At 52.2% G+C, this 27267-nt stretch overlaps 1 protein-coding gene across 1 annotated transcript; it reads right to left on the bottom strand.

Moving 5' to 3' along the window:
• Window positions 1–5069: 5069 nt before the first annotated feature.
• On the bottom strand, window positions 5070–7176 carry CITED4 (Cbp/p300 interacting transactivator with Glu/Asp rich carboxy-terminal domain 4). The gene has a single exon (XM_027694036.1). It carries the CDS (start codon window positions 6920–6922, stop codon window positions 6308–6310), a length of 615 nt encoding a protein of 204 aa, XP_027549837.1. The 5' UTR covers window positions 6923–7176; the 3' UTR covers window positions 5070–6307.
• Window positions 7177–27267: the final 20091 nt, after the last annotated feature.

Genomic DNA, 27267 nt, shown 5'->3' with positions numbered 1-27267 from the left:
GCAACAAAAGCACTTGGTACGTGGGATGCCCTGCCTGGTACTCCAGGGAGAGGCTGCAATCCCACACCAAGCCAAAGGGACTCTGCCCCATTGGGGCAGCCATGGCACTTTGTCTTCTCTTTGTCATTGGCTTCTTGAATCCAATTTGCTCCTTGTCCTTGGTAGTGCAGAGAGGCAACCTGATTGCCAGGGAGCTTGTGGTAACAGGCAATAATCAAGGGGCTCAGCACTGTCCAAACACAGAGTGTGATGGAGTTGGAGGTGGTGGAGTAATGCTTTCCCTGGGAGCTGCTACCTAGCTCTGCCTCTTGCCATGTACCCCAGGAGAAGTGCTGGGATATAAGGCAAGACTTACCTGTAAGTCAGGATTGGAGCTGATGTGCAGAGAATTCCATGGAACCCCGCTGCCAATGTTTGTGTGAGGGGTGTCCTTAGCAGCCAGTTTGTATTTGAAGCAAGTGCTGTGACTTGGTCTGGGAACTGCACAGGATAACATCAGACATAGCCATAATTTTATTTTTACAAGTCATCAATATTTGACCAGCATTACCAGTGTGGCTACAGGAGAAAACCACATCTGAGATGGTTGTGTGGTAGCTAAGAATATGAAAGCCATTTGACTGAATATTTCTTAGTAACAGTGTTTTAGAGTTTGGGGGTGAGGAAAATTGTAACCTCTCCTTTTTTCCTCACTGCTCTGGTAGTCCAGAGGACTCATGAGCAAAGTCAAGATGTCTCAAGAGCAAACTATTCTCGCTGTGGCTGTTTTCAGTAGGAACAAACTGCCCCCAGAAATGTGCTGCAGAGAAGCAGAACGAAGCTTACCCCTGCTCAAGGAAACTCAAACAGGCTTTTCTAAAGGCTTGAAGAGACAGGGATGCAGAACCTGTGAGGTGCCAAGATGAAGAAGCCTGGCAGCATGGAGAAGAGGAGCAGAAATCCAGCCTTGAGCTCAGGAGAGTATCACCTTGAAAGTCTCAGGTCTGACTGCTTGTCCCTCACACTTGTCAGACGATGGAAGCCATCCAGGATCTCACAGAAGAAGCTGATGTGGTCGGGGTGGAGGGGTACAGGGAGGAAGGTTCACTGAGGGAAGGCTCAAGGAGGAACAGTGTGGTACCACCTCACAGGCAGCAGAGAGGGAGGAATGTCCCCTGGCAGGGTGGCCTCGGCCTGTGCACGTTGGCAGCTGCAGAGTGGGTGGGAGAAGGTCTTTACCGAGGGTGGCCCCAGGAGGTGTCTGAGCTGGTGGGAGAACCGAGGCACCATTGGGGTGCAGTTTTTAGGAACTGGGTATTTGGGTAAAACTTGCAGTTGTATTTTAGATGTGGAGGTGGCCATACACCATTTCCTAGGCCAAGAGTGAGAGAGAACCCTGCTAGTACATGCAAACACAGCTACAGTAGAGTATTATCCCTTGGGAGAGATATCTGGAGTCTCTGCACACAGGTCTCTGAAAATAGTAGGTCATTGCCTGTGCCAGCCAGCAACCAAATGAAAGGGAGAAATTTGGAAAGAAATAAGCAGTGCAGAAGAAACAAGCGCACTGAAACACAGGTCCAGAGAAACCCCATCCTCTCAAGTTTTCCAAATCTGCCTGGACAAGGCTCTGGGCTGCCTGCCCTGCCTTTGAATGCAGTCCTGCGTGGAGCAGGAAATTGGACTGAGTGACCTCCAAAGATCCCTTCCAGTCTAAATCTTTCTGTGGTTCTGTGATGGATGTTTGAAATATAGAACAATCAGACCTAATTATAGCATTGGAGAAATCCATGACACATCTACAGCTTAAACCAGTGCTGTTCCCTCTTCCATCCCATAGAGCTAGAGACAGGACAGAAAAAGGTGATCACAACAACCCACGACACAAAGTGATTCTTTAATGGCGGGAGACTCAGGAGGGAACATCTTGGGAGCTGTGAAATCATTACTGATATGGAGAAGATGACCAAGAAATGACTAGGAAGTAGAGGATACCTGGCAAAGTGAGGGGGTGGCAGGTTTAAAATGCAGAGAAGCTTACAGAGCTAAAGCTTCTTTTGAAGAGCTTGATTACTCTCTTGTGGATTTCATTGGCACAAGATAGTGCTGAAGTAAAATGTACCTATGAATTAAAAAAAACTAGGCTGTTTCTGAGTCAGGAATCTTTGATTCAGGAGGTCTTTGAGCCACAGATCAGTGCCTTTTGGTCATACAGAAATGTTCAGGTATCCCCAAGTGTCCCTGTACCTCCCATGCTGTCAGAAAGAGCCTCAATGAGCTGTGCTTTCAGAGATACCTCTGTTCACTCGGCTTTGACCCTGGCCCACGGAACCTAAATTTGCAGAGATCAACAGATATGTCCCATCACACCTGGGGAAAATAATTCCCCGTCACCTTCCCCTTTCACTTACGTTATAAACTTCTCTTACCCAGCTTCTTCCAGACTGAAGATTCTGTGGCTTCTTTGGAGAAACATTTGTTTCCTCTTTCTCTACAGTTTCTCTTGTTTTACATTGTCATTTCTTTATAAACAGGCCAGAATTTTGGACAATTCACCAGCATGTGCAGTGCACAGGATGCAGCTGAATTATCTATCAGTACTGTAGGGCACTGGGGCATTCACTGTTTGATTTTACTTTTCATTCCTCTTCTAATGATTTTCTAACCTTCCCTCTGCTTGTCTGGCTCCCCCTGAACAGCAAGTTGGGATTTTTCATAGGAACATTCATCCATCTTTGCTGAGTGGCTGTAGCTAATTTAGAGTACTGTGTGAAGTCACAAAAGATCAACCCCCCACACATCATTTCATATTTACCAGCCATTGCTCATCTTATTGCCCAGGCACTCACTGTAGCAGATCCTTCACCACCTCTGTACCAGACTTTCACCTTTGCAACTCTGCATCACCCTGCACTATCAGCAAACTTCATCACTCCGAGAACACATGTGGTCAGAGACAGGGATGTGGAGAAAGGTCTTGTTTTTCTGTGCTTTCAGTACTCACACGCTCCCAGAGGCTGCCTCAAGCTGTGGTCATTACACAAATAGCTGCAAAATCTATTTGGAGTGTTACAGAAGATGCAGTCTAGCTGAGGGGACGGGGCAGTGTGTCCCAGCCACCCTGTCTGGACTAGGCAGTGGGGTTGGAGAACCTTCCTTCTTCCCCAACACAGAAAAGAGTCTCCCAGTACCTCAGAGGAGAGGTGCTTATAAACACACTCTGCACGTGAGGAGTTCACTGATGTCCATGAAGCTCCCAAGTCACTCAGCAGTACTGGGAGTGCTCTGCAGTGCCTGTCAGCCCCTACCAGAGCTTTGGGGTGTCCTCCTGCTGCCCTCCTGCCTGCTATGGGATGGAGAGGTCAGTGTCAGCTGGATGGGAAAAGCAGAGCTTAGCTCTTACATTTTTGGTGATCTTTGAGAAACTCCCCTGCAGGCCCAGGTGGTTGGGTCACCCCATTGTGCCATCTGCCACCTCTGCTCAGTGTCATGTCAGTCCCCTGGCCAGGGGACCTGAGCAGGAGGGATGCACTGTTCAACTGAGTGGGGAGGGAGAACTGAGCCCTCTGAGCTGCACCTGGTGCTGCTGGAGCAGTTCCTCTGTGCCTGATGCCAGGCATGCAGAGCTGGCAGCACAAAGGGGAAGGACACAAACTGCACCTAAACCAAGAAAGCATTAGAAAGGTAGTGATCACAGCACTTGTCTAGTCCAACCCAGGCCAATAGGCCTCTAGCAGAAATCATAAGTGGTTTTGGCCTAGGTTATCTAGAAAATCAGAGACTGACTGCAGTTAACAGTGTCTTTTGGGGAAATGAATAGGTGACATAACTGAGGAGCATTGAAATAACCTCAGCTGAGCCTGCTGGGACAGACTCCCAAGGAAATCCTGACTGTGATCTCCCTCTGTGACTCCACATCTCTGGTATTATCAGTTCCCCTACTCTGAAATCAACAGCACCTTTCCCAGTGCACTGCACAGCCCTCCAAGAGGATGTACAGACACGTTCCTCTGGCCATCAAATGCCAAGTGCTTCTTACGGAGAAACCTGTTCCTGGGAAACCTTTGCAGAAATTGCTGAAGTTGACAGTCCTCAGCTGTGGGCTGGACACCGCTCCCCACTTGTAGCTGGGACACTGTAGGTCACAATGGTATGTGTCACACAGCTGGCCCTGCCCACAGCCACAACTGACAACCTAGAACATGCTTGTTTATTTTGGGGTTCAGCTTTTACTCTGAGGTTGCAACTCCTCGCTGCTTACCTACAATCTGCAGTTGCACGGAGACAACAAAGCTCTTCCAGGTCTCTAACAGCCCATTGCTACAGAGCTGACAACCTGAGCAGGGTTCTCCCACCTGCAACACCAGCTCTCCAGGCTGCCCAGGCATAACCACCAAAAGGACAGGACTTTAACAACTGCTCTTGAGTTGAGCAAGGAACAAGACCAGGAGACACTGACAGACAATCCAAAGTATGGGCAAAGTGATTCAGCCACTCCACTAACAGCATCCACAGCTCCATTGCTACAGGGCAGGAAAGGAACACATGGAAATATCCCTGAACTCTTCAAAGGGACTGGTTGGAAACACTTTGAAAAGAAAAACCTAAGCCCTGGAAGAGTAGGAGAGCAAAGGCTGTCTTGATTTTTAGAGCCTTTGTGGTATAGAAAATTGCAGCAGAGAGCTACGAGCAGAGCTGTGGCCCAGCTGTCAGAGCTGCACTTGGTCTGGAAGCAGTGTAAGGAGTCACTGCCCACTTGTTGAGTAACTTTAAATGAGCTTTAAGTCCTTTTCAACCCAATCCACTCTATGACCCGGCTCAGCCAGCAACAGCAGTCATCCTGCAACAGCAACACCATCCACATCTGGAATTTGCTCTCAATGCTAAGAAGAAGCATCTCATCCTCCCAGCCACACTTCAAGGACAGATTTAGTCCAAGCATTAAACTAGAAACAAAATCCTTCCAACTTGTGTGGCAGGTGGGGGGCACAAGTGACTGGACCCACAGCCCAGCAGCAGGAGCAAAGCCAACACTTCTCCCAGTGCTCCACACCGGGCCGGAGACGGGCACTGAACAAAAGCACGCAGGAGATATTTCAGTTTTTATTCTCGAATCCATCTGTACATTCCGACCCGCCGAGTGCCCGCTGCCAGGGCCGGCAGCACCAGGGGGCAGCAGCAACCAGAATTCACGGGAGCTCCCCCAGCGCCGGGAAACGGGAGACAGCGCAGGAAACCAAACCCCGCCGGCTTTTACATCTCACCTTCTCTGAGCGAGGGAATTGGAAATCGAGTCATCTTTATCACATTCAGAAAGGTGTTGGATTTACAGTCCTGTGCGTTCAGCATAACGATCTCGGGTTGAATTGACTATTCTGCAGAGCAGCTTGAAAATTATCCCAGGCTTGCTTTTCCCTAAGCCAGCATCTTAAAGCTGCAGTACTCTCCAGGCATCTTTCCCAGCAGTCCCAAAGCCAAATAACAAGAGGAGCCCTTGCAAATAAATAATCATAGGAAAATAAATAAGATTAGAACTGGAGTATACAGTTACATGGTCTTTATTTGGTTTCAGAGGTGGAAAAAAGTGGAGCCAGACTGCAGCTTTAAGCCTCATGCCTGAATCAACCTCAAACACTTGGTAAATTTTACACTTGATTAGCAGTACAGGTTGGAGATCCGGAGTTCCACGGAGATGAACATTAGGCACATACACGCACCCTTCCCCAAGGCATACTTTATTTTGCCGAGTTAGAAAAAGCCGAGGGGAAGTGCCCCTTCCCGAGCTGAACAGACACGACTGAAGACGTATTTACTGCCACAGTAAAACGTCCCAACAAATAGCTAACCCCACCCATGTTTGCAGGGGGAAACTGGTTCAAACCATGCACCAGGGAGACAATCCCCTCTTGGGATCCTTCACCTCCACTGGCACCACAGAATCCTTGAGCAAATCCAGCTCCCGGCAGGGCTGCCAGCTGCCCATCACTTCTTGTGCTCCAAGCCTAGCTGTGGAAAGTCATAAGTCCATTATTTCTACTTAAGCCAGAAATCCTGTTAATGCCATTTAGAGGCAGTTCTACAGCAGGAGCTCTTGATCTGATCTTGCTCTGTTTAGGGTGAACACCCCCTCTTCAGGAACTCCCACACAGAAAAACCACACAAAAGAGAAAAGCAATCCATTGCAAGCCAGTGTCCGATGATTGTCCCTTTGGGGAGGGCGGGAATCCAGGACAGGGTTAGGCAGGGGAAGGGAGGAGAATGGCAGGTGAAGAAAGAATTTAGAAACAAACTCAAAACCACCAAGACACAAGGAGGAGCTCAAAGCCCCTCAGCAGCTGATGGCACTAGGTTGCTGTTTGCTAACAAAGTCTGAAATGAAGTCGAACTCGTTCTGTCCCAAGAATAACTCTGGCAGCTCCTGAATCCGGTCCAACCCCAGTTCCAGGACAAGGGATGTCAAGACCTCCTCATCTATGAGATCAGTGTCCATAACATTCAACGTCAGCGCTGGTGAGGGCATGTGCTGCATGCCCGGGTGCTGGCCCGGCCCCACTCTGTACTGCTGGGCACCAGCTCCCATGGGCCCGTTGCTCATGGCCAGCGGGTGGCCCTGGTACTGGGTGTTGAGTTTTTGTAGGTGCATGCTGGCCATGAGCTGCTGGGTGCCCACCGGCCCCATGTACTGCTGCTGCTGACTCGGTCCATTGAACATCATCGCGTTCTGCATCTGGTGGTGGCCCATCTGTCCGCCGAGGCCGGGTCTCGGCCTCATCGGCCCGTCCATGCCGGCCCCCCCGTAGGGCATCATCTGAGCGGCGGCGGGCAGCGTCCTGAGCACATGCTGCCCGTGCTGCGGGGGTCCCTGCAGCCCGCTCACCCCCACGCGGTAGCTCTGCAGGCCGGTGCCCCCGTGGCTCATGGGCATCATCATGTGCTCGGCCATGGCTCCGGGTCCCGGTGAGGCGACAGCGGCTCCAGGCACAGTTCCCGGGGACGACACCGCGTCCCGCTCCCGCCGAGCCGGCTCCGACGGGAGATCCCGGAGAGCCCCGACCTCCGCCCGGGGGGAAGGGAAGGCACCGCTCCGCTCCCTCCGCGGGCCGGGGAGCGCGGGGACCCTCGGCACGGCCCCGGGCAGTGCCCGCACGGTACGCACCGGTCCGGGGCTCCTGCGGCAGCGGCTCCGCTGGTCCAGGCTCGGCTGGGCTCGGCTGCGCTGGCCCGGCGCTGCCGCCGCGCTCCCGCACTTATAGAGCGCGGGCGGGGCGGGCGCGGGGAGGCCCCGGCGCCCATTGGAGCGCGGGCGGGTCCGGCCCCGCGGGAGGGGCGGCTCTGCCCGGCACGGCCCGTCCCTGCCCGGCACGGCCCGTCCCTGCCCGGCACGGCAGCCCCGCCGCTCCGTGCCTCTGACAGCGCAAACGGCCCCAGATCGGCTCTCTGGAGGGAGAGAGTCACCCCTCCGGTGCCTTCCCCCTCCCTCTCGGTGTCGCTCTGCCCAGGCCTTTGTACCCACTCACACGCTGCCTGTGCCTCAGGTCCCGCTGAGAAGCTTGTGCTGAGCTCCCTGTTTGTGCTTAGGACGCACCTTTGTCAGGTGCTCTCAGGGCCGAGGGTAGTTGGGGTCATCAGTTGGGTGGTTGGTTACTCAGCCAGAAGCACCTTCCTAGCAAGGATGCACCAACCTTCCACACACACCTGGTACCAAGGGGATTGTCACACACAGGTTTGCTACAGGTCTGTAGCAGTGTCTTTTGCACCTCTGAGATGAGCTTTGGCTCATGGGGTCCCAATGCAAGCCACATGCCCACCCACTGAACTGTACCAGCCAAATTATCTCACCATGGGCTTAGACTATGGCAGCACTGGTGCTCTCTACAGGACCTGGTGTGTTCCAGTAGTGTATGAAAGAACAGTGGTGATCTTCCTCTTGTGTTTTGTGTTTTGAAGGAACCCAGAGACTGCTTTTTAAAAGATGTTAGTGTTGCATCGTTACTTGCTTAGAAGGCAGGGGATGACAAAGTTGAACTTGCTTCCCCAACTTCATTCTGTCTTTGTCCTCCCAGGCAGCCCTTAACCAGCATTACAGACCATGGCTCTGGTAATGCCTGACAGATCTTTTCTGGAGGCTTGGAGCAGGTTGTTTGATGGAGTTTTAGGTGTTCTGCATATTCATGGTGCTCATGGACCCTGGTGAACAGAAGGAAGTGCCAACAAAGGGTTTCAAAGGATGCCCAAGGGGTTTTTTGTTGCCTCAAGTTGCCTCTCAAGTTTGTATAACTTGAGAGATGAGGTCTAAGTTCATACCACCATGAAGAGACCAAGTCAGGCAGCACGGGCACCTTGGGTGAGTGCCGAGCCACAGTACTGACCTGAAGGGTTACTTATAGAGAATATCTCTGTATCAAAACACTGTAAACCAGCAGCTCAGAGCAGATAATGACCAGGAGCCTTCTGCTTCCAGAGGCCAGCAGCCAGGAATGGAAAGTGTCTTCTCTTACTTGACAGAGCACAGGGCCATAAACCTCCAGGACATTTTGGGAGTCGCTTTTGTTTGTGCCACCTTCTGCCTTGTAAAGTGGCTGGGATGGGTTTCAGGTGTTATTGGTGAGCCTCTAGCTGATGAATCAGTTGGTTAATTATTCGATGTAATTATGTAATGATTGTTTTTTAACTCTAGAGATTTTGACAAATGCATTTTTAGTGCTAATAAACTCATGCTTACACACATATACCTGCCTGCCTGCGAGTTCTCGTGCAGATGCACACCCAGGTGAGGAACAAATGCAGTTTGTTTTGCACATGAGGGAGTGCCTGCCCTCTTCTTTTCAGAGTCATCCAGCCATGAAAACATCTCTCACTTGGAGGAGAGGTGTGGTGTGTCCTGCAAGACCTGGTCAGGGCCAGAAATTCTTGGACAGGAGTAACAGGTGGGAAAGGGCCGTCCACAGCCATCTGCATTACAGAAGACCCCAAAGGTGGTAAATGGCCCCTCATTGTGGAAACAAATTAGCATATGAGAGGACACTCTTGCTGTACGCAAGTGTGAAGGTCCACTCATCTCTGCCCTCATTCATGTCCCATCTCCTTTGGGAAGGGTAAGCCAGATCAGCAACTCATCCAGTCTGAAAATAGTTTGACCAGAAATAGAGCTGTGTTGGCTGGGATCAGCTCTCTCATCCAGCTTGTGCCATTGTCCTTAGATATTTCCTCAGCATAACCCAGGGTGTTTGAGAGGGGACACGGGGATAGGAGGATGGGAAGCATTGCAGTGGGCAGAGGGGCCCACAGATCCACAGCCCCCATGTTTGCCATGTGTGTGCCATCCTCTGTGCTCTGTGTTCTGATGGCTCCTGTTCTTGAAGCAGTAATATTTTATTTTACAGGGATCAGTGTAGACTGGCAGGCTGCATTTCACACTGTCCAGCCAGTGGCTGGGGGCAGAGCTGAGAAAGGGCTGACCAGTTCTGGTAGCACCTTTTTCACTGGTCTTTTTGGCCCAGAACAAGCAGTGGTCCTTGTCCTGCTGAGGTCTGGGGGACTGAAGACCCAAACCACTGCAGCCGTATGTACAAGCACTGTGTGTCACCCATCTAACCCCAGGCTTGTGTCTCTCCCCTCTGGCCTGCCATCTGTCATCAGCCCACAGACACACTGGCCTTTCTGGGAAAGCAGATAAACTGCCAGAGCCAGCCCTGGGGCCGTGGGTCAGCCAGCCCTGGCTGAAGTCACCACAGCAGTGTGTCATTCACAGCTTCCTGACATGGGACTTCCCCAGGCTGGCTGTACTGGTATCATCAGCCCTGTGTTATCAGGGGTGGATTACCCATGCTGGGAATTAGATTAATGCAAAAGATTGTAGCTCCAGTGGCACCAGTTTGGCTTGGCATGACTAGGGATGTGGCAGCACCGCCCGTGTGTCTGTGTCCCAGGTCAATCCATGTGGGTGGGCAGCAGTTCAGGGACCTGACCACCAGCACATTGCAGACCTTGCACAGCTCTGTGTTACCTATGATTCTGTTTATGTGAAATGTTCCCTCCTCATACTTGATCCCTGATCATCACGCACCGACTGCACGGCTCCAGTGGTATTCTGGTGGTAAAATCCTGTTCCCAAGCTCCCCAGGGATGAGAGGTGGCACAGGCACGTGCTTTTTGTAAGCAGAGATGTGAAGACTTTTGTCTTGCAAGGTTTTCCATGTATCAGAACTGGTTCTTGCTAATTCCAGTTGCTGATCTCAGTTGTTTTTTTTTTCATGAGCCTGAGGTCCTTAGTTCTGGGGGGAGGAAAAAGAAAAGAACATTTTAAAAAAAGCTTTGTAGAATGCAAGATGTACTAATGAATGGACAGTGGGTTGAGGATTTTTTGGGGAATTACCTATGACCAAATGACTCTCACTATGCATTTCAGTTTACAACCCACCCACTGCCGTGAGGTGTGAGGTACCTTTGCATGGAGATCGCAGAAGAATTTGAGTAGTGATGTGAGATATGAATTTGGGTGTAAATGGAAGGATCTGAGGCCTCCCATGATTCAAAGACTACTGGATTCCCACTCAATGCTTGGCCCGACAGAGCTCCTGCAAGTTTCAAAGCAATTGAGGTGTGCAGAAAAATGCTAAAGCAATTTGAAATATCAGGTCAGGACAGAAACTTGGCTTTGAGGGACAGATGTCCAGCAGAGCCCCCTTTGCAATCCCCATGTGCACTAAGGGAGAAATATAGAGATTAGAAATGCACAAAGGGAGGCTGGAAATCTATAGAGGTGTGACCCGGACTGAGATCCATCAAGTATCACTGTCTGACATTGCTGTACCTGGCTCTCACCATGGGCTTATGTGCATAACTCACCTCCACATCAATTTAAACTCTCCGTAGCTCTCAGCTGCATCACAAAGTATTCCTGAAGTATTGTTTTTCCAGGAGATGCCAGGCTCCAGGGGAGCTGCTCCTCTTGCCTGCTGTTGGCTTGCAGTAACTCCCATAGGCCTAGCAGCTGATTTACTGTGGCATTTGGGAAGATCTTGGGTTGGATGAGTCCAGATCTGGATCACTAAAGCACCACTGTTTGCTGAAGGGTGGAAAATACCAGTGTACTCAGTTCTCAGGAGGATCAGCTGTTAAACACCAGGCAGTCACCTGTGGCAGCTCCCACCTGCCTTTTTCTCCTTAAGCTTTCTGTCCTCATTTGGTCCGTCCCCATCACGCAAAGGTGGCACCTACATTTTGGGTACTTGGAAAAGGAAGAGCAGGACAGCTCCCTGAGGAAGGTGGTGGTGGGGATGGGCAGCAGCTGCTACAGCAGCTCACCAGCCCATAGTCAGCTCCTCCCTGGTGGTTCAGGCTCCTGGGGAGAAAGAGTGGCCATGAACCAGGCACAGAGTGGCTCAACAGACTGGACTAGGAGTGGCCCAGAGCCCACCCTGCCCACCCCACAGTGCCTGCTTTTCCCTTTCTGGTGGAAGGGTTGCCACGGTCTGATTCCCTCAAGGCCTGGCTGAGGGCACATCTCTTCTGCCTCTCCCTGCACTGCCAAGGGGTTGAAAGTTTTCCTGCCTAATGTTTGACCATGTTGGGACATTCATTTTAATCAAATATTCACTATCAGCTGCTGGAGGTCTCTATACCAGATCTGAAAGGATCTTAGTGAGTCTCCTGCACAACTAATGCTTTCCCAGCAGACTCATTTATTGGCAACCAGGAGATGAGAAGGGGTGCAATGCACTTTCATTTTTTTGTTTAAGGATGATCAGAGTGGTTTGCAAACTTTGACTCTAAAGCTGAGAAGTCCAGCAGAGATCATGGTGCTATAAATACTGAAGCAGGAGCAAATTCCAGTGGAGTTTCTCCAGTTGGGCTTTAAATAAGTATGTTAACAAGCCAAGACTTACAAGTTAAATTAAATATTGAGCTTCTTGATGCAGATTTACACTTACAGATGTCTCTGACAAAGAGGACTGGCCAACAGCAAATTATTTCAGACACCTGTTACCAAATCTATTTCTTGTCCTTAGATGTGTCTGCTGTGGACAATTGAGGTGACAAGCACCATTGACTGGGCAGGATGTGAAGAACCTGTGCTGTGATCAGGGCTGAGGGTCCCACTGTGGCTCAGCAGGGAGGCGTGGTGGATCTGAGCTCCCTGGGGGCTGCTGAGAGCAGGACAGAGCAGTGTCTCCTGGGAAGGTGCCCCAGACACTGCTGGCCTGGTGCTGTGTCTGTGGAGTTGTGACCCCACAGGTGATTTACAGGGAAGGACTTTGCCTGGAGTCATGGTGGTGTACCTTCCCTCAGTACATGTGGGGCAGGGACAGGCTCGTGCCAGTGCCAAGCTTCCTTGGGCAAATATCTCCTAGACTGGTGCTCGGGAGAGAGGTGGGATGAGTGTGGGTTTCACTGAGACCAGTTCTCTGGGTGTACAGCAGGAAAGATTTTTCATTAAGATTTAAAACCCCCAAAGATTAAGGAGGAAAAGCAAAGAGCCCAGGAGGGACATGGTGATTCCTCATCTGCATTTAGATGGAAACACTTCCTAGAAGGCAGGAGGTGTTAGACAGAACCAGCAGTGCAAACAGCCCATGGGAGAGAGCCAAGCACCCTGATAGCCCCGCTGGGTGCAGGGACTGACCTGCAGCTGGTGGCCAGCTTTGGGGAAACTGGGCTCGTCATTAACCCTTCTGGGGTTTGGGAGCAAAGATGCCAAGGAAGGGAAGACTGTGCCTCCTTTCAGCTCTGTGGGAACCTGCCAAGTGTGCAGGTGGTGGGTGTGCAAGCTCCTCTCACACGCACTGGGGGATGCACGGCTTCCTGTGTGCATGAGTAGCCACGTGGGCCCACATGCCCTTTGGCAGCATCTCACCTGCCAGGGCCACCAAAGGGTGCAAAGGTGATTGAGGCCAGAGCATGGAGGGGTTGGTGCTTCCTCCAGAGCAACAGGCACAGTTGACCCCTGTGCCTGGAGCTTGGCTTGCCCTGCTTGTAAACAACTTCTTTTTTTTTTCCCTCTGGGCTAATCTTGCCTTGTGGGGGCAGATAACATCACTGGAATTCTTCCAGCGTCCTTTGCAAGTGCCTCCTGCTTTGGACTTTGGCTGAGACACACATGAATGAGACACGAGCTTCCTCGACTGTTTTCTCTTGTTTGCTTTCCTCTGCTTCCTGCTCCACTGCTGCTCCTGGTTCCTGGTCTTGGGGAGAGTGGCCAGAGCGAGCCCGGCACCGCCTCGTGCTTCCCTGGATGTCCTTGTGGGCTGGGGCCAGGACTGGCAGGGAGCAGGATGGGCAGTGGGGTCTGGGCTCTCCTTGCTGATGCCCTGCAGGGTGGGGTGGGCACTCGGTGAGGTCCCGCTCAGCATCCTGGCTCTTTCCTGCAGCACTTGTGCCAGGGCATCTACTTTGGGGTTAGGTCTATACCATGGCTGGTGTGGGCTGCATTTCAGCCTCAAAGGGCTGAAGGGCTTCTAATCCTGCAGCAGAACCAACCTCAACACAGATAGTGTGGTACCTAACCCCCAGCCCACCCAGCTGCCTGTCCCCACTCTGCCCAGCAATCCCATTTATCTCCCCGCGAGCTCTCACGGACCTCCCTGCGGGGTCTGACAACAGAAAATCAGTCCTGCTTTGGAGAGGGCTGGCAGCCTGAACACTCCTAGCCTGACCCTGGCCCGCAGCAGGAGCAGGCAGCCTGCCAGACCGGTCTGCCTGCACAGCCTCTGCCTGCACAGCCTCTGCGGCTGCGGGGCCACGCGTCACCAGCTCCTGCCTCAGCTGCACGTGGCACCACTCACCTCCTCCCCGTGCTGTCAGCCCTCCCCAGCACAGTCCCGTGGTTTGCCACAGCCAAGGAAACCCCAGGCACTGACCCCGTCCTGCTACTGGCCACAGCTGGGCCACCAGCCTGCTCAGGCCTTGCTCGTGTTCTGTTGGTGTTTCTCTTACCAGTCCCTTTAGTCCCATGACTGTCCTGTCCAGGTCCTGCAGTGTCCTTTCCCTGCAAAAGACAAGCCAAGGACTGATCCCCTCTCATGTGAGCGACCTATAGGTCTGCTTCAGGGTGAGAAACTGCTTTCCCCAAGGCCTGGCTCACATCACTGCCCAGGCTTATAGTCCTCCCTGCATGGCCACTCTGGATGTCCTGATCACTGCGATTTCCCTCAGGCTGGATTTGAGGTACAGATGGACAGAGCAGGGCTGTGGTTTCTCTGGTGAGGAGCCTACTGGGTCCTGTATTATCATGGGTCAAGGCTACCTCTTCTTTGTATCTCCCTGTCATGCCCTGTCCCTCTGCCCGTTCCTCCCAGGACCTGGTGTGTGGCAGTGGGATCAGTGGAGATGCACAGCAGTGGGGCTTTCCCGCCCAAATGCTGGTCCTGTGAGACCCAGCGTCCTCTGGGGCAGAGCCAGAAAGGTTTGGGGTTATTTCTTCTTATCTCCAGGTGCCTGCATTGCTGCTGTCCCGAGGCAGATTAGCTGTGGCGGTTTCTCTGGTCTGCTCTTGCCTCACGCAACTGCCTTGCATTTGGAGGTTGGGACAGTCAGGGCCATGGTGGTGAGGCTTTGGGGGGGATGTAGTGTGCTGGTTTTGCATTATCATCAGGAATAGCTGTTGCTGTTTATCTGCCTTTTCTTTCCTTCATGTTATGCAACCTCCTTTTCAGATGCCAGCGGTTGTTTTCCCAGGGTTGATGTAGCAACAAAATTCTCCCTGGTGTTTCCAGACCCTCATGGCTATGACAATGCTTCTCCAACCTTGCTCCTGCTCCTCTCACTCCCCTGACTGCATTAGGATGCCCAAGTGCTTTTCCACTTCCTAATCAGTCCAGGTGTTGAGCAGGGACTCTGCAAAGCCCCGGGAAGATGGGAGCTTGTGGATGGGCCGGTGCCAGCAGCTCTGGTTCGCGTGGCCATGGGAGGAACGGGGCAGGTGACTCAGGGCAACTGAAAGTTTTATCCTGGGAGAGCTGCCTGGGATCCAGGTCACTGGGACCTGTTTGTCAGGTTCCTATTTTTGTTATTCACTAGCTCAGTATTCCTGAAAACAAATCATGGTGTTGTCACCTGATTGGCATGACAGACGTTGGAGTGTGGAGTGTGTCTTGCGTGCAGGGCCTGTTTGGGTGGCTGGACTTCAGCTCTGCAGTGACCAGAGTTGGACTCAGCTGTGGCCATGTGAAGCTGTGCCAGTCCTGTGGCTGCCTGCAGCAGGAGCTGCTCCTCTTGGTCTGTGCCCCTGGGAACAGCCCTGGTACTGCCTGGGGAGCAGCTCCTCCAAAGCCAGGGCAGAGCAGCACAGCCTTTGCTGCCAGAGGAGACCTTCAGGCTCTCACGTGTGTGTTTTGTGCACAGAGGGTTGTGTGGCTGTGGGCTGAGCTTGCAGCAGGTAGGGGCTTCACAGAACCATAGAACCTTCCTGAGCTGGAAGGGAGCCACAAGGATCATCGAGTCCAACTCCTGGCCCTGCACAGGATGCCCCAACAATCCCACCATGAACCTGAGAGGGTTTTTTAAACCCTCCTGGAGCTCTGGCAGCTTTGGGGCTGTGCCCACTGCCCTGGGGAGCCTGGGCAGTGCCCAACCAGCCTCTGGGGGAAGAACCTTCTCCTGAGATCCAACCTGAGCCTGCCCTGACACAGCTCCAGCCGTTCCCTGGGTCCTGTCACTGGTCACAGGGAGCAGAGATCGGAGCTGCCCCTTGGGAGGAGCTGCAGCCCCTGCTGAGCTCTGCCCTCAGCCTGCTCTTGTCCGGGCTGAACAGGCCAGGTGATGTCAGCTGCTCCTTGTATGGCTTCCCCTCTAAACCCTTCGCTGGGCTTTGGGAGACAAATCCCCAGGTTTTGTCCTCCAGCTGGTCCCCTCCTGCAGCCTCTGGTGAACTCTGCTGGCCCCTGGCTTAGGTTGTGGGCTGGTGACATTCCCTGAGTCTTCACTAGGTTGGGATAGGACAGGACAGAGCTGTGAGTTACTGCTGTGTGAAAAACTGCTGGTTATATAGAGAAGGGAAAGAGCTGGCATCAGAACTGGCATCAGTGAGGGTCCTTGTCAGAGCCTGAAGCACCTCAGGAGGCTGCAGACAGTGCTGGGGAGAAGATATTTGTGGGAGTGTGTTGCTGTTTCCTTCATCTGCAACAACTTCTTTCTGGAGCTGGACACGACATTTCTTCTCAGGACAAGCTTCAGCAGAAAAACCTGTCAGCTAAACCAGGGATTTCACCAATTGGTATTTTTTTGGTTAATGGCAAAACTTATGCATGAAAATGTTTGTTTCATTTTGAAGAAATAAAGAACAAATTTTTTCTTGCGTCATCCATTCTCCTTTTTATCGTGGTAAAAGCTGACAGGGAGCAGGACCTCCTCTTGACTTTAGAAATAAAGAAGAAAACATCTGTTGGTGTTTGTGGTGAGAGAAGCGTGGCTGTGCCTATCTTACAGAGCAGCCCTCCTGCTGCTGCCTGCCTGGGCTTTAGTCATCTTGTCATGTCACTGGCGTGGCAGTGGGCTCAAGCAGCACTGCTGGCCTGGTGCAGTGGATATGGAGGTCAGCCAAAGCAGGGGGGCTTGTGGCCAGAGGAAGGCCAATTGTCAAGTGGACGGGTTTTCTTTTTGCATGAAGAAAATGGTCTGGATGCTTAAGTGACTTATTCATTTATTGGGAGCAACCTGAAAATACGTGCTATTGGAAAATGCACGTTCCTGGCCAGTATCCACTGAAATCCATGGGAGCTATTGGCATATGTGGTGTTAGGAAAACAGCTCATGTTGCCGCTGCCATTGTCAGGATTAAAACTCAATTGCCCTTTTTGGGAACGCTGATTGCTGAAGGCATCTGTTGTGTAAGGGACAAGCTGGTGAAAGCAGAGGAGTGCCAGGCAGGGAGAGAAACCCTCCTCCTGCTGCCACGGCCACACAGTGGGCTTGTGAAAGGTTTGAAGTTCCTTGCTCTGCATTAAGTTTCTCCTGCCAGGGCTTCAGGGACGGTGGTGTTGGGATAGTTGGTGCTAGTGGGTATGGAGTTTCCTTCTCAAGGTGTGGTAGCAGGTGACACTCTTAGCACACAAACTTTGCAGGCACTCCTGGAATGATCACCATTCACTGGAGACAACATGGGAGATGCAGGTGTTCCATGGGTTCACCTCGATCTTGACGTGCATTTCATAGTCTCTGCTTTATGGCCACAGGGGAATGCTTTTGAGCTTGTGACTGGGTGCCCCAGTGTCACTGCTCAGGAATGTGGCAGGTGTTGCCCATGTTTTGGACATGTGCAGCATTTGGGTCCCTGAGCTTTGGGTGTGTTCTGGACCAGGTGATGGTGGGAGAAGGAGAGGACAATGCAGGTGAGGGGGTCCACACACAGGTAGCTTTTCTGGTAGCTGAATGCACTTGCTGCTCTCTCAGGGCTGGGCTGGCAGCAAGCTCCCACTCAGCTGTTGTCCCCAGAGCAGCTGCCTTAAGACACTGTACCTGGGATGTGGTAAAGTCTGTAGCTGCACCCTGGAGGGCTCTGGCCAGAGCACTGTGTTAGAACAAAGTTGATCCAAACCTTCAGATCAAGGTGTGAATCCCTGCAAAGGTCTGCACTGCTCACAGGGGCTGCCCACACTCGCTGTCACGGCAGGACTGGGAGCACAGGTCTCACAGGTGGCCTCTGCAGAGATACCTTGTTGTGAGCCCTAAAGTCTCCCAGCTCAACAAGCCTTGCTCTGGCATCCCTGCCCTGTCCTTTGCTTCTGTGGGCTCCTCTTCCTGGGCCAGAGGGTCCTCTGTCCTCATCAGCTCTGCGCTTCAGGGCATGACCATCTCTTGGACATGAAGGGTCCCAGCTCTCCCAACCTCTCCTCATATAGAAGATGCTCCAATCCCTTCATTTTTTGGCCCTGCACTGGACCTGCTCCAATAACTCCACATCTTTGCTGTGTTGCAGTTTGTGCAGATGTTTCTGGGTACTGCTTCTCTGAGATCTCCTTGAGCTTCCAAGCAACTTCTCTTCTTGTGGGGATGCCTTGGAGGGTTCTGCTGCTCACTGCTATGTCTCACTGATATATTTGCAGTCTGCATTAGGGAGCTGGACCTACTGTGGGTGCCCATGTACTTACTCTCTGGCTACCGTGACACCCGGGGTCTGCCCACCCCGGGGCAGCCGGTGCCCTGTGTCTGTCCATCCCCCACCGCTCCTCCCGGGGTCCCTCTGCTGTGGCTGAGCTGCCCCAGCAGTGTGGGGCATGTCAGTGTGGACCTGGGCTGTGCCTGTGAAGGGGAGTGTGAGGCATTGCCTGGGTTGATGGGGGAACCCCCAAGGCCAGGACAAAGCACACCAGTAGGTAGGAAGGGCCACTGGAGACAACCCGAGCTGCTGCAATCCCTGGTGTTTGGTCTGTGCAAGGTGTGAGCAATGAATTACACATGGAAAAGGAGGAAGGGAAGAGAGGCAGCCTTCCCCTGCTGGTCCTTTTGTGGAGTGAAAAACTATGAGCAAGTTTTGGAGCTGGTGACAGCAAGGAGCAGGAAGAGAATATGTTATAAATATCTGGTTCTCAAGAGGCAAAGCACTGAGATACTAGTTTCCATGAACAGGCTCCTGGAGTGTGACACCCTTTTCCCTCTCTTGTGTGGCTGTGCTCCAGATAACAGAAGCCACTGCTGATTTCCTGAACTCACTATCTTTGTCATAAAAACCCCAAACAGCAGCAGTTTATAAATAAGGCTTAGGAAATAGAGCTGCTATTCTGAGGAGCAAACTGGCAGCTTTTCCAGCTCAACACTTCAATTCTGGTTCACAGCAAACTCAAGCCACCAAAGAAAGAAACTGAAGCTTTTCACAAAGAGGAAAGTGGGATTGGGCTGCAAAGGAGGCCATGGAAGTGCTCTGCAGGGACAGGGTCCTGGGTGTGTGCCAGGTACATTGTGTGCACCTCTTCCTAGAATCAAACAACCACAGAATCTCCTGAGCTGGACGGGACCCACAAGGATCATTGAGTCCAACTCTTGGCACTGCACAGGACACCCCAAGAATCATACTATGTGCCTGAGAGCATTGTCCAAACACTTCTTGAACTCCCAAGCTCCACCAGAGAACCTACCTGCATTCTGGCAGGAGCCCACAGACACAGGTACCTGCTAGATCTGCTGCTCCAGAAAACACACCAATTCTGATTCTCTCTGATTTTGCAACCTGTGCCATTCCAGGGCTCTAGGCTATGTACTAATACCAGTGGATAATGTTCCACCTGGCACTGTGTTGTTGCCAGATGCTGAGAAAACATCAGCAAGACAGCAGGAGCTGAAATGAACACAGAGTTGTCTGCTGGAGGTTTTCTTACAGTTCACACTGTGCCTCTGGTCAAAGGGTCAACCCTGTACTGGGACTTCTGGTTATTGAACCTTCCCTGCTCTGGTGTATGAACCTGTCTTGAACAGGGGGAGCTGAGCCAGTTCTGCAGTGCTGCAATCCCACAAACATGTATGGTGACTTCTGGCTCAGTCTGGTCCTGGCACAAAGGAGCAGATCTGATGGGATGGCTGTGAATGGGGAACCCTTCAGGGAGGGAATTCCTGAGGCCCCAGCACTTCAGGAAGATGTGGATCTGCTGAGGAGTGTTTTAAGTTTATCAATAACCAGCAGGGCCCTGGCAGCTGGAGGTGTTTACCCTGGAGAAGGGACAGCAGAGGAAGGCAGGAAACAGTCTTCAAATCCACAGGGGATTGCTGGGAAGGTGGAGGATGAATCTTTCTGCCATGATCATGGTGCCCAGCTGCTGACTTAGAGGCTTCAGCTGCAGGAAGAAGGATTCACATGAGACTCAAGGAAGATCTTCCTGCCTGGAGACAGCTCTTTAGCTTGTAAGAACTTTAAAATAGGACAATGCAAGGATAGCTGGAGCTGGAGGACAGGCCTGTCTTCACCCGAAGTTTTTTCTCAAGGTGATGCCACATCCAGTCTATGAGATTCAGTGGTCCAAAAAACCTGTAGGATCTCTTGTGTCAGAGTCTGCTGAGTGTCCAGAGTGGAGCAACTCATGTGTAGTTTTACAGTTCAGGCCGAGAGAGGACCAACACCAAACTGCTGGATGCCCTGTGGAGCATCCCAAAGGAGCTTCCTTGAGGGCTGAAAAAAAGACTGTGCAGAGAGCTGTGCTGCCTGAGACTTGTCATTATTTGCATTTTGAGAAGGCCATGTATCTTGGTGGTTGTTGCTTCCAGGGCTTCACACTGCTGCACCTTGATAGGAGCTGCCTGGCTCACTGAGCATCCCATAGATGGAGCTTTGGGCTTCCACAGGGCAAGACCTGAAGTGCAGAGGCTTTTGCTGAAGGTGTGGTCAGACCCAGGCAGGGCAGGGCACAGTCTTATGCTGGAGACTTCCGAGCTCAGAGTGTAACAGGGATGCAGAGGTTCTGGAGCACCCCCAGCCCACCCTCACACCCCCTGGTCTCCAGGGCAGTGAAGCCTGGTAGATGCTTGCAGGAAAACAGTCCCTGCTCTTGGTGCAAGAACAGACCATTTCCGACATGTCGCCAGCTCTGGCTGTGCAATCTTTGGGCTTTTGCAAGCTGCTGCATTGACAGAACAAGCAGTTAAACAAATACTGTCTTCTGCTGTAACGTTTGTTATTGCCGGCCACAAACCACAGGCAGCTTGGCCTGGCTCCAGGAGAGAGACCTGTGCAAATATTCCTGTGTTAGCAGTTATCTCCAAGATGCAGCCTCAGCTTGGGTCTTTCCCAGAGAGGATGGAGAGAGAATTGTTTAAGGGCAAAGGCAGATCATCTCAGCACTCTGCCAGGAGAATCTGAGGCCATGGAAAATACACTGAGAGAGGGGCAGCAGGCTAAAGGAGGGTGTGTGGTGTGTTTGATGACAGCCCCCGTGGGCTCAGCTTTGAGGAATGACACCAGAAAAATGGCAATATCCATGCCAGTTTGAGTTCTGTCACAGCAAAAGCCTTTCCCATGTTCCCTGCCGGTATTTTGGAACAGTCAGCTCATTGCAGCCATGATGACAAGTTCTGCTAATCCAAAAAAAAGTCCTGAATTTGGAGCTGTAGCACAGATTCCACATATATTGCACGTATTGTGCCTCTAAAGTAAAATGCTATTTAGTGTAGTCCTTCTTGGTTTCCTGTTGTGTTGGTGCCCCTGATACCACAGGTGAGATGTGGTGGGACGGGATAGGATGGGATGGTGTGGGATGGTACAAGTGGAGAAAGTGCAGATAGTCTTAGTCATCTGCCCCCTCCTTTCTCTGAAGCAGCACAAGCCTCAGGGCTTCCTGCAGTGGTGCTGTCAGAGGCAGGTGTGCTGCAGGACAGGAACGGCCCCTGTGAAGGATCATCCCCAGGGACTGAGGAGGAAGCCCTGAGCTGGAGCAGACAGCTGAGGGGGCTCAGATTTGAACATGCTTGGTCCTTGCAGAAGTTTGTCCCGTTCTCCCATATCCATGGCTGCTGGGCATGTGACTCCTTGTCACAGCAAGTGGCCCTGTGAACTGAGGCAATGGTGTCAGGAGTTGGGCAGCTGCATATTTTAAGATGAGATGCCCCAGTGCTGAGCATTTACCTTGATCCTCCTGAGGACCCAGCATCCTGCAATATCACAGAATCACCGAGGCTGGAAGGACCTTCAAGTCCAACTGTCAACACAGCACCACCACAATCACCCCATATCCCCAAATGCCACATCCAGACTCCTCTTGAACACATCCAGAGTCGGTGACTCCATCACGTCCCTGGAACTTATTTCAACGCCTGACTCCTCTTTCAGTGAATTTTTTTCCTTATATCTAACCTGAAGCTCCCCTGGTGCAACTTAAGGCCACTTCCTCTTGTCCTTTCAATTGAGACATGGCAGAAGAGTTCAACTCCCCCTGGCTCCCCCCTCCTGTCAGGGGGTTGCAGAGCCAGAAGGTCCCCCCTGAGCCTCCTTTTCTCCAGGCTGAGCCCCTCCAGCTCCCTCAGCTGCTCCTGCTGCTCCAGCCCCTTCCCAGCTCCGTTCCCTTCCCTGGACACGCTTCAGACCCTCAATATCTCTCTTGTCATGAGAGGCCCAAAACTGACTCCAGGATTCAAGGTGTGAGTGGGAATAGAAACTCTGTCTTGCCTTGCTGGGATACAGCAGTGATGGGGGTGTTGATGGTTGTATGAAGGTCCAGGAGCTGCTGGTGCAGAGGAGGGAACAGGTCCCCGTGCAGAGCTGAGGACTGGGGTTGTGCCACTTCCCACTGCCCTGCTGAGCCATTACCGACCCTGCACTTGGCTGGCACTCAGGTTGCACTGGCTTTTTGTTCCTGATTCCTTTCCTGCTTAAAAAAGCAACTAAGTCAGGTTTTTTTCTCTCTCTCATCTTTGGTGATCCTGTGAATGGATTTCCTTTCCAGCCACGTGGCCTGTAACCAGCTCTGGTTTCAATGCAAACGAAGACTGCATGTGAACAAGGTTGAAGACTGCAGCCCTCCAGAAATGCAACTCCTTGGGCCTGTCCTGGTGGGCTTTGAGTGTGGTCTGATTTCACGTGAGCACGGGAGTCTGTTGGGGTTCGCTCCTGAACCAGCAGCACTGCTATAGGTCTGACATCCTCAGAAACAGTGCTGTAATGATCTGACACCCAAAATCAGCTCTGTGACCCCTCCAAAATGCCTGTGGGAGGGTCATGAGCACTGCTGTGGCCACAGACAGTGAGGCTGTGCTCAGCCTCTGCCTGCCCTGCCAGGAGCCAGCTGTGCTGCCCAGCTGCCAGTGGCTGGGGGTGCCGATGGAGAAACATGGGATGAATGTTAATCCCTCAAAGCAAGGCTTGGTTGGCCTCTGCAGGGTACGTATGTGCCACCTTGGTATTTGGGAGGGAGCAAGTGGTGTCAGTGGAGCCATGAGAGCTGGGACAAGTAAGCTGGGACAACTCTTACACCAGCACAGTCATGACAGCTGCATGCAGAGACTGCTACTGTCTTGTCTCACTCAATCCTGCTGAATTCTTGGGAAATGTGCCTGCCCTGGAATAGGAAGATAGAGTCTTGTGCTGTTCTTCCTTCTGCTCTGCACCGAGCACTGTTTGAAAGCCCTGCAGTGCAGACAGTGACCCTAAAGTAAACATTTTCCCCATTGCACACAGGCTTTAGACATCATTTCTGGAAGGTAAATTCCAGCCTTGGTCTCAGCACAGCTGCTCAGTGATGCTGTGCAGCCTCTCCCCCTGGGGCTGATGCTCGTGGAGCTCTTTCTGCTCTCTCTCCTTAAGCTGTGCTGCTGCAGAGCTGAGACACAGGAGGAGGGGGCAAAGAACACTTTTCTGCTGGAAAAAGTTTTCACACACAGCAGGTTTGTTAAACATGAGAGCCTGCCTGTCCCTAGAATGGGTCTGATCCTGGTGGAACAGCTCAGTGACACAGGAAGGCCCATGGCTCCAGTGGACTGAGTCCATGCTGACCACTCCCAGCTCAGCTGGGAGAGCCAATTCCATGTTCATGATGGAGGAACAAGGAATAAGTTGTTTATCTCCTCAGCTGGGTGATGTAGCAAAGGCTCTATTTTCCTGTGCCAGAGGCAGCACTGGCTCCCTGACATGATTTTTAGGTAACAAGAGCACTTCTAGGCACAGACTGAGCACAACCAGCCACAAGTGGGTCACCTTGGGCTTGCAGCTTTACCCATGAGGGACAGCCTTGGGCAGGATGCAGCAGTTCAGCTCCTCCAAGGGCTCTCCGAGCACACCCAGGACAGGCTCTGTGTGCCTCTGCATCCCTCTGGAATGGAAGGTGGGTAATCCTGGCTGTGGGCCTCTCCCATCCACAGGAGAGCTTTGCTGGGCACACTTGGCCAGCTGCAGGACTGAGAGAAATGGGGGGAAAAAAGCACTGGTGGGGTCATTTGGGGTGAAGTGCCAGGAAGATCATCACCCATCGTATCTTGATTGCAGGACACAGTGAAGGGTGAGGATACCCCCAGGTCAGATGGGAATGAACTGGAAATGAACATTACTAGGCTTGGAAGTGGACTCATGTTAGGGCCAGAACTGGCTGGGAAAAATTTCCTGGAACTGGTATTGCCTCAGCTTACACAAACCTACCAAGAAATCATGGAACTGGGCCAGATGAATCAGAATTCATTCAGGAAAGAAAAGTTCAGAGTTGTAATTGAACCTATTTCAGAACTCTTTCAGAGTGAAACACTTCCAGGTTTCTTTTTGAAGAGGATATTTTGAAATCTCAGTATTTTCCTGCCTTCTGTGACAGCAGAAAATGACCTCAACTTGGAATTCCAAACTTGGAATTCTCTAAAACAACGAATGCAAAATTTTGTTTCCATGTATTTTATGTCAGTTGAGATGGAATTCAAATTCAACCTCTTCAAACTCCTGGTGGAAGGGGTCTTTGCACTCTCTGCAGCTTCCCTGTGTCCCGGAGAGATGAATACATGTTGCCACTTGTCGATGAGTTGCTCTGACTCTTCTACAGAGCAGCAGGTTTGTTCTCCTCCCCCCCGGTGCAGTTGATCCTCTGTGTTTTGGGGGTTACTTTCCTCGCTCCAGGCCAGGTGGGAGCAGCTCACTGTGATCACACAGAGCATGAGGGGAAGGGAAGAGGAAGATGGAGGAGGCAGGAACACAAGTCAGATGGTGGGAGATGGAGATGGAAGGGACACGTGAGGAGGAGACAGCACAGAAGACCAGGAATAGTCCTGGAAAGGCTCCTCATCTTGTCTGTATGTTGGGCATGGTCCTATAACCCTCCCCAGGGCCCAGGAGGGTGCAGAGAACCCGTCCCGGTGCAGCCCTGGATGCACAGCCGTTGGTTTTGCCCGTGTAGGTTTTTCCCCGAGTTTGTGCAAGACGCTCTCAGAGCACTATAAATACCAGCGAGCTTCCTGTGGGCTCCGCGGGGAGGAAGCGATTCCCCGGCCGGGGAGGAGCCGCCGGCGGCCTCGGGGGGCAGGGACCGTGCGGGACAGGGACCGTGCGGGACAGAGACCGTGCGGGACAGAGACCGTGCGGGACAGGGACCGTGCGGGACAGGGACCGTGCGGGACAGGGACCGTGCGGGACAGGGACCGTGCGGGGCAGGGGCTGGGGGCACACTCCTGGAGAGGAACAGGTGGCTGTCGGAGGTGATTGCTCCCAGCCTACAAACTGGAGATGGGAACTACCTGGTGAGACACCCACAAGCCACCCTGTGCTCTCCTCCCCAGGCTCTAAGGTTGCTGAAGGTTCTCTGGTGCTACACCGATGGTGTGAAGGCTCCAGCCAAGCTCTGGACCCTCTCTAAGATCTCCTTTGGCTGCTTCCAGTGCTGCCAGCTCTTTGGCTTTGCACAGCTGTTTGCACAGAGATGTCCAGGCTGGAAGGGCAGCCGATCTGGGGCACAGGAGGGCTGGTGCTGCTGCCACTGGGCTGTGTAGAGGAGCCCAACAGCTGCTGGGCAGACTGGGAAAGGTGGGATAATCACCCCAGGGTGGGTGCATGAGCACTGAGCCCTGCTGTGCAACACACGCTTGGGGTTGTGTCGAAATGGGAGCTCTCCCTTGGGGGCTGGGGTGAGTATAAGGACTGGCCAGAGCCCCATCCCCATGGTGGTGCTGCTGTGGGTGGTTTGGGCTTCACTCCCAGGGCAGCACAGGAACTGCTCAGGGAAGCATGTGCTGGGCTTGTGGGAAGCACTTGGTCTCCTCAGTTCTTCTCCTCCCTTCATCTCCCACAGGCTGGGGAGATGTGCCTGGTTCATTTGTGGGCACCACAAGGAAAAGTTTTTGTATTCTACATGCCTCTTCAATAATTTTCCACAATATTTTGCACCTATCGAGCAGTGCTGCAGCCTGGGAGACCGATAAAATACCTAACCCTGACAGGATCTGTGAGGGACACAGCTATTTGGGTTCCTCTCTCATATTTCTGGCAGCTCTGGAAACTTTGAGTGACACTGAGCAATGGGTAATTCGTAGCAGGGGCAGGAGATTTGCAGAATCACTGTTCTCAGATATCTGAAGGTCTCCAGTCCAGCCTCAACTTGGAGCAGCACTATATCCACAGCAGGACTATTCCCAGCACTGGATCAAGCTGTTGTGTCTGTCTAGCTTAGTTTTGAAATATTCTGAGATGCAGATGAGGTGAAGATCTCCCTTTCCATGTGGTGCTGTTCATTGCCCCCAGCCGTGCTGGCTCAGCCTCTCCCTCCAGCCCTGTGCTCTGGCTCCCTGGACCTGTTACTCCCCCGTTTCTTCACCTCCCTCCTGAACTGGGGCCCACTGACCCCCCCTATTCCAGGTGTAGTCCCAAGAAGGGCAGACAATCCCTTTCCTCAGCCAGCCAGGCACTGCTCACCTCCTGCTCTCGGGTTATGGTTTGCCATGTTTGCATGAGCTGCTGGGTTTTGCTGCATCAGGCAGGGCCCAAGTCAGAAGGAAGCACCACGCTGAGGTTGCATGCCATTGTGAGGGGAACTTGCCTGGGGTTTTGTGTTTGGGAAGCCCCAAGGCTCAAATTGAAAACAAAATCTGTACTCATGCAAGTTCTGGTCCCCAGTGAAGCTCCATTCGGAGGAATTGCCAAGATGAACCTTAGCTGTCACTTGGGAAAAAGGGTCTTGGGTGGAGATACTTGGACAGAAATGAACCTTTTCAGGCTCAGGAATAGATGGCAAAGCACACCAAGTCAGTTTCCCCATAATTTTTAAAAATTATACTTTAAATGATCTTTAAGCCAATTTGATGGTATGGGGGACTTCAGATCTTGTTTGACTGGAAGTGGCAACACTGTATTTGCAGTAAAACCAAGACTGACATGAGAGCAGGGATCAGGCGGGGCAGGGGGAGCGAAGTGACAGATTTTTAAATTGAAAAGCTGCCAGAATTGATATGTGTTGACAGAATGTTTCTAAATTATAAATACTGCATTTCCTAAGACAAGGGAATGTGGAGAACTGGCACAGAGAGAGAAAAAGCTGCTCCACAGGGTGTTCCTCAAGGGGAGAAGGTCCCTGTGCTGGGGCTTCAGTCTTGGCTATCCCCAGCCTGATCGTGGTTCCCCATGAAGTGTCCACCTGGACCAACGTGTAGGATGGGGCAGGAGGCAGGGAGGTGTGAGGAAACCATCCAGAGCTCTTCCACTGACAAGGTTCCCCTTCAGGGAAAATGAAGAGACAGGAAGGCAATTTGAGTCTCCCCTTGTTTTTTGTCAAGATCAGAGGATGGAAGGTTTTCTGAGCCCATCACTGAGGGAAGTTACTCTGTGATGAAGAGCTTTCCTGCCAGCTGAACACGTGTGCTAAGTAAAACAGCTAAAAAGCAAATAATGAGAACTGCTTCAGCTAGAGTTCC

Source organism: Neopelma chrysocephalum, unplaced genomic scaffold (genome assembly GCF_003984885.1).
Source record: "Neopelma chrysocephalum unplaced genomic scaffold, ASM398488v2 Primary Assembly neopelma1_95b, whole genome shotgun sequence".
NCBI classification, from domain to species: domain Eukaryota; kingdom Metazoa; phylum Chordata; class Aves; order Passeriformes; family Pipridae; genus Neopelma; species Neopelma chrysocephalum.
The sequence above is the reverse complement of the archived record's forward strand: the minus strand, read 5'-3'. Positions and strand labels throughout refer to the sequence as shown.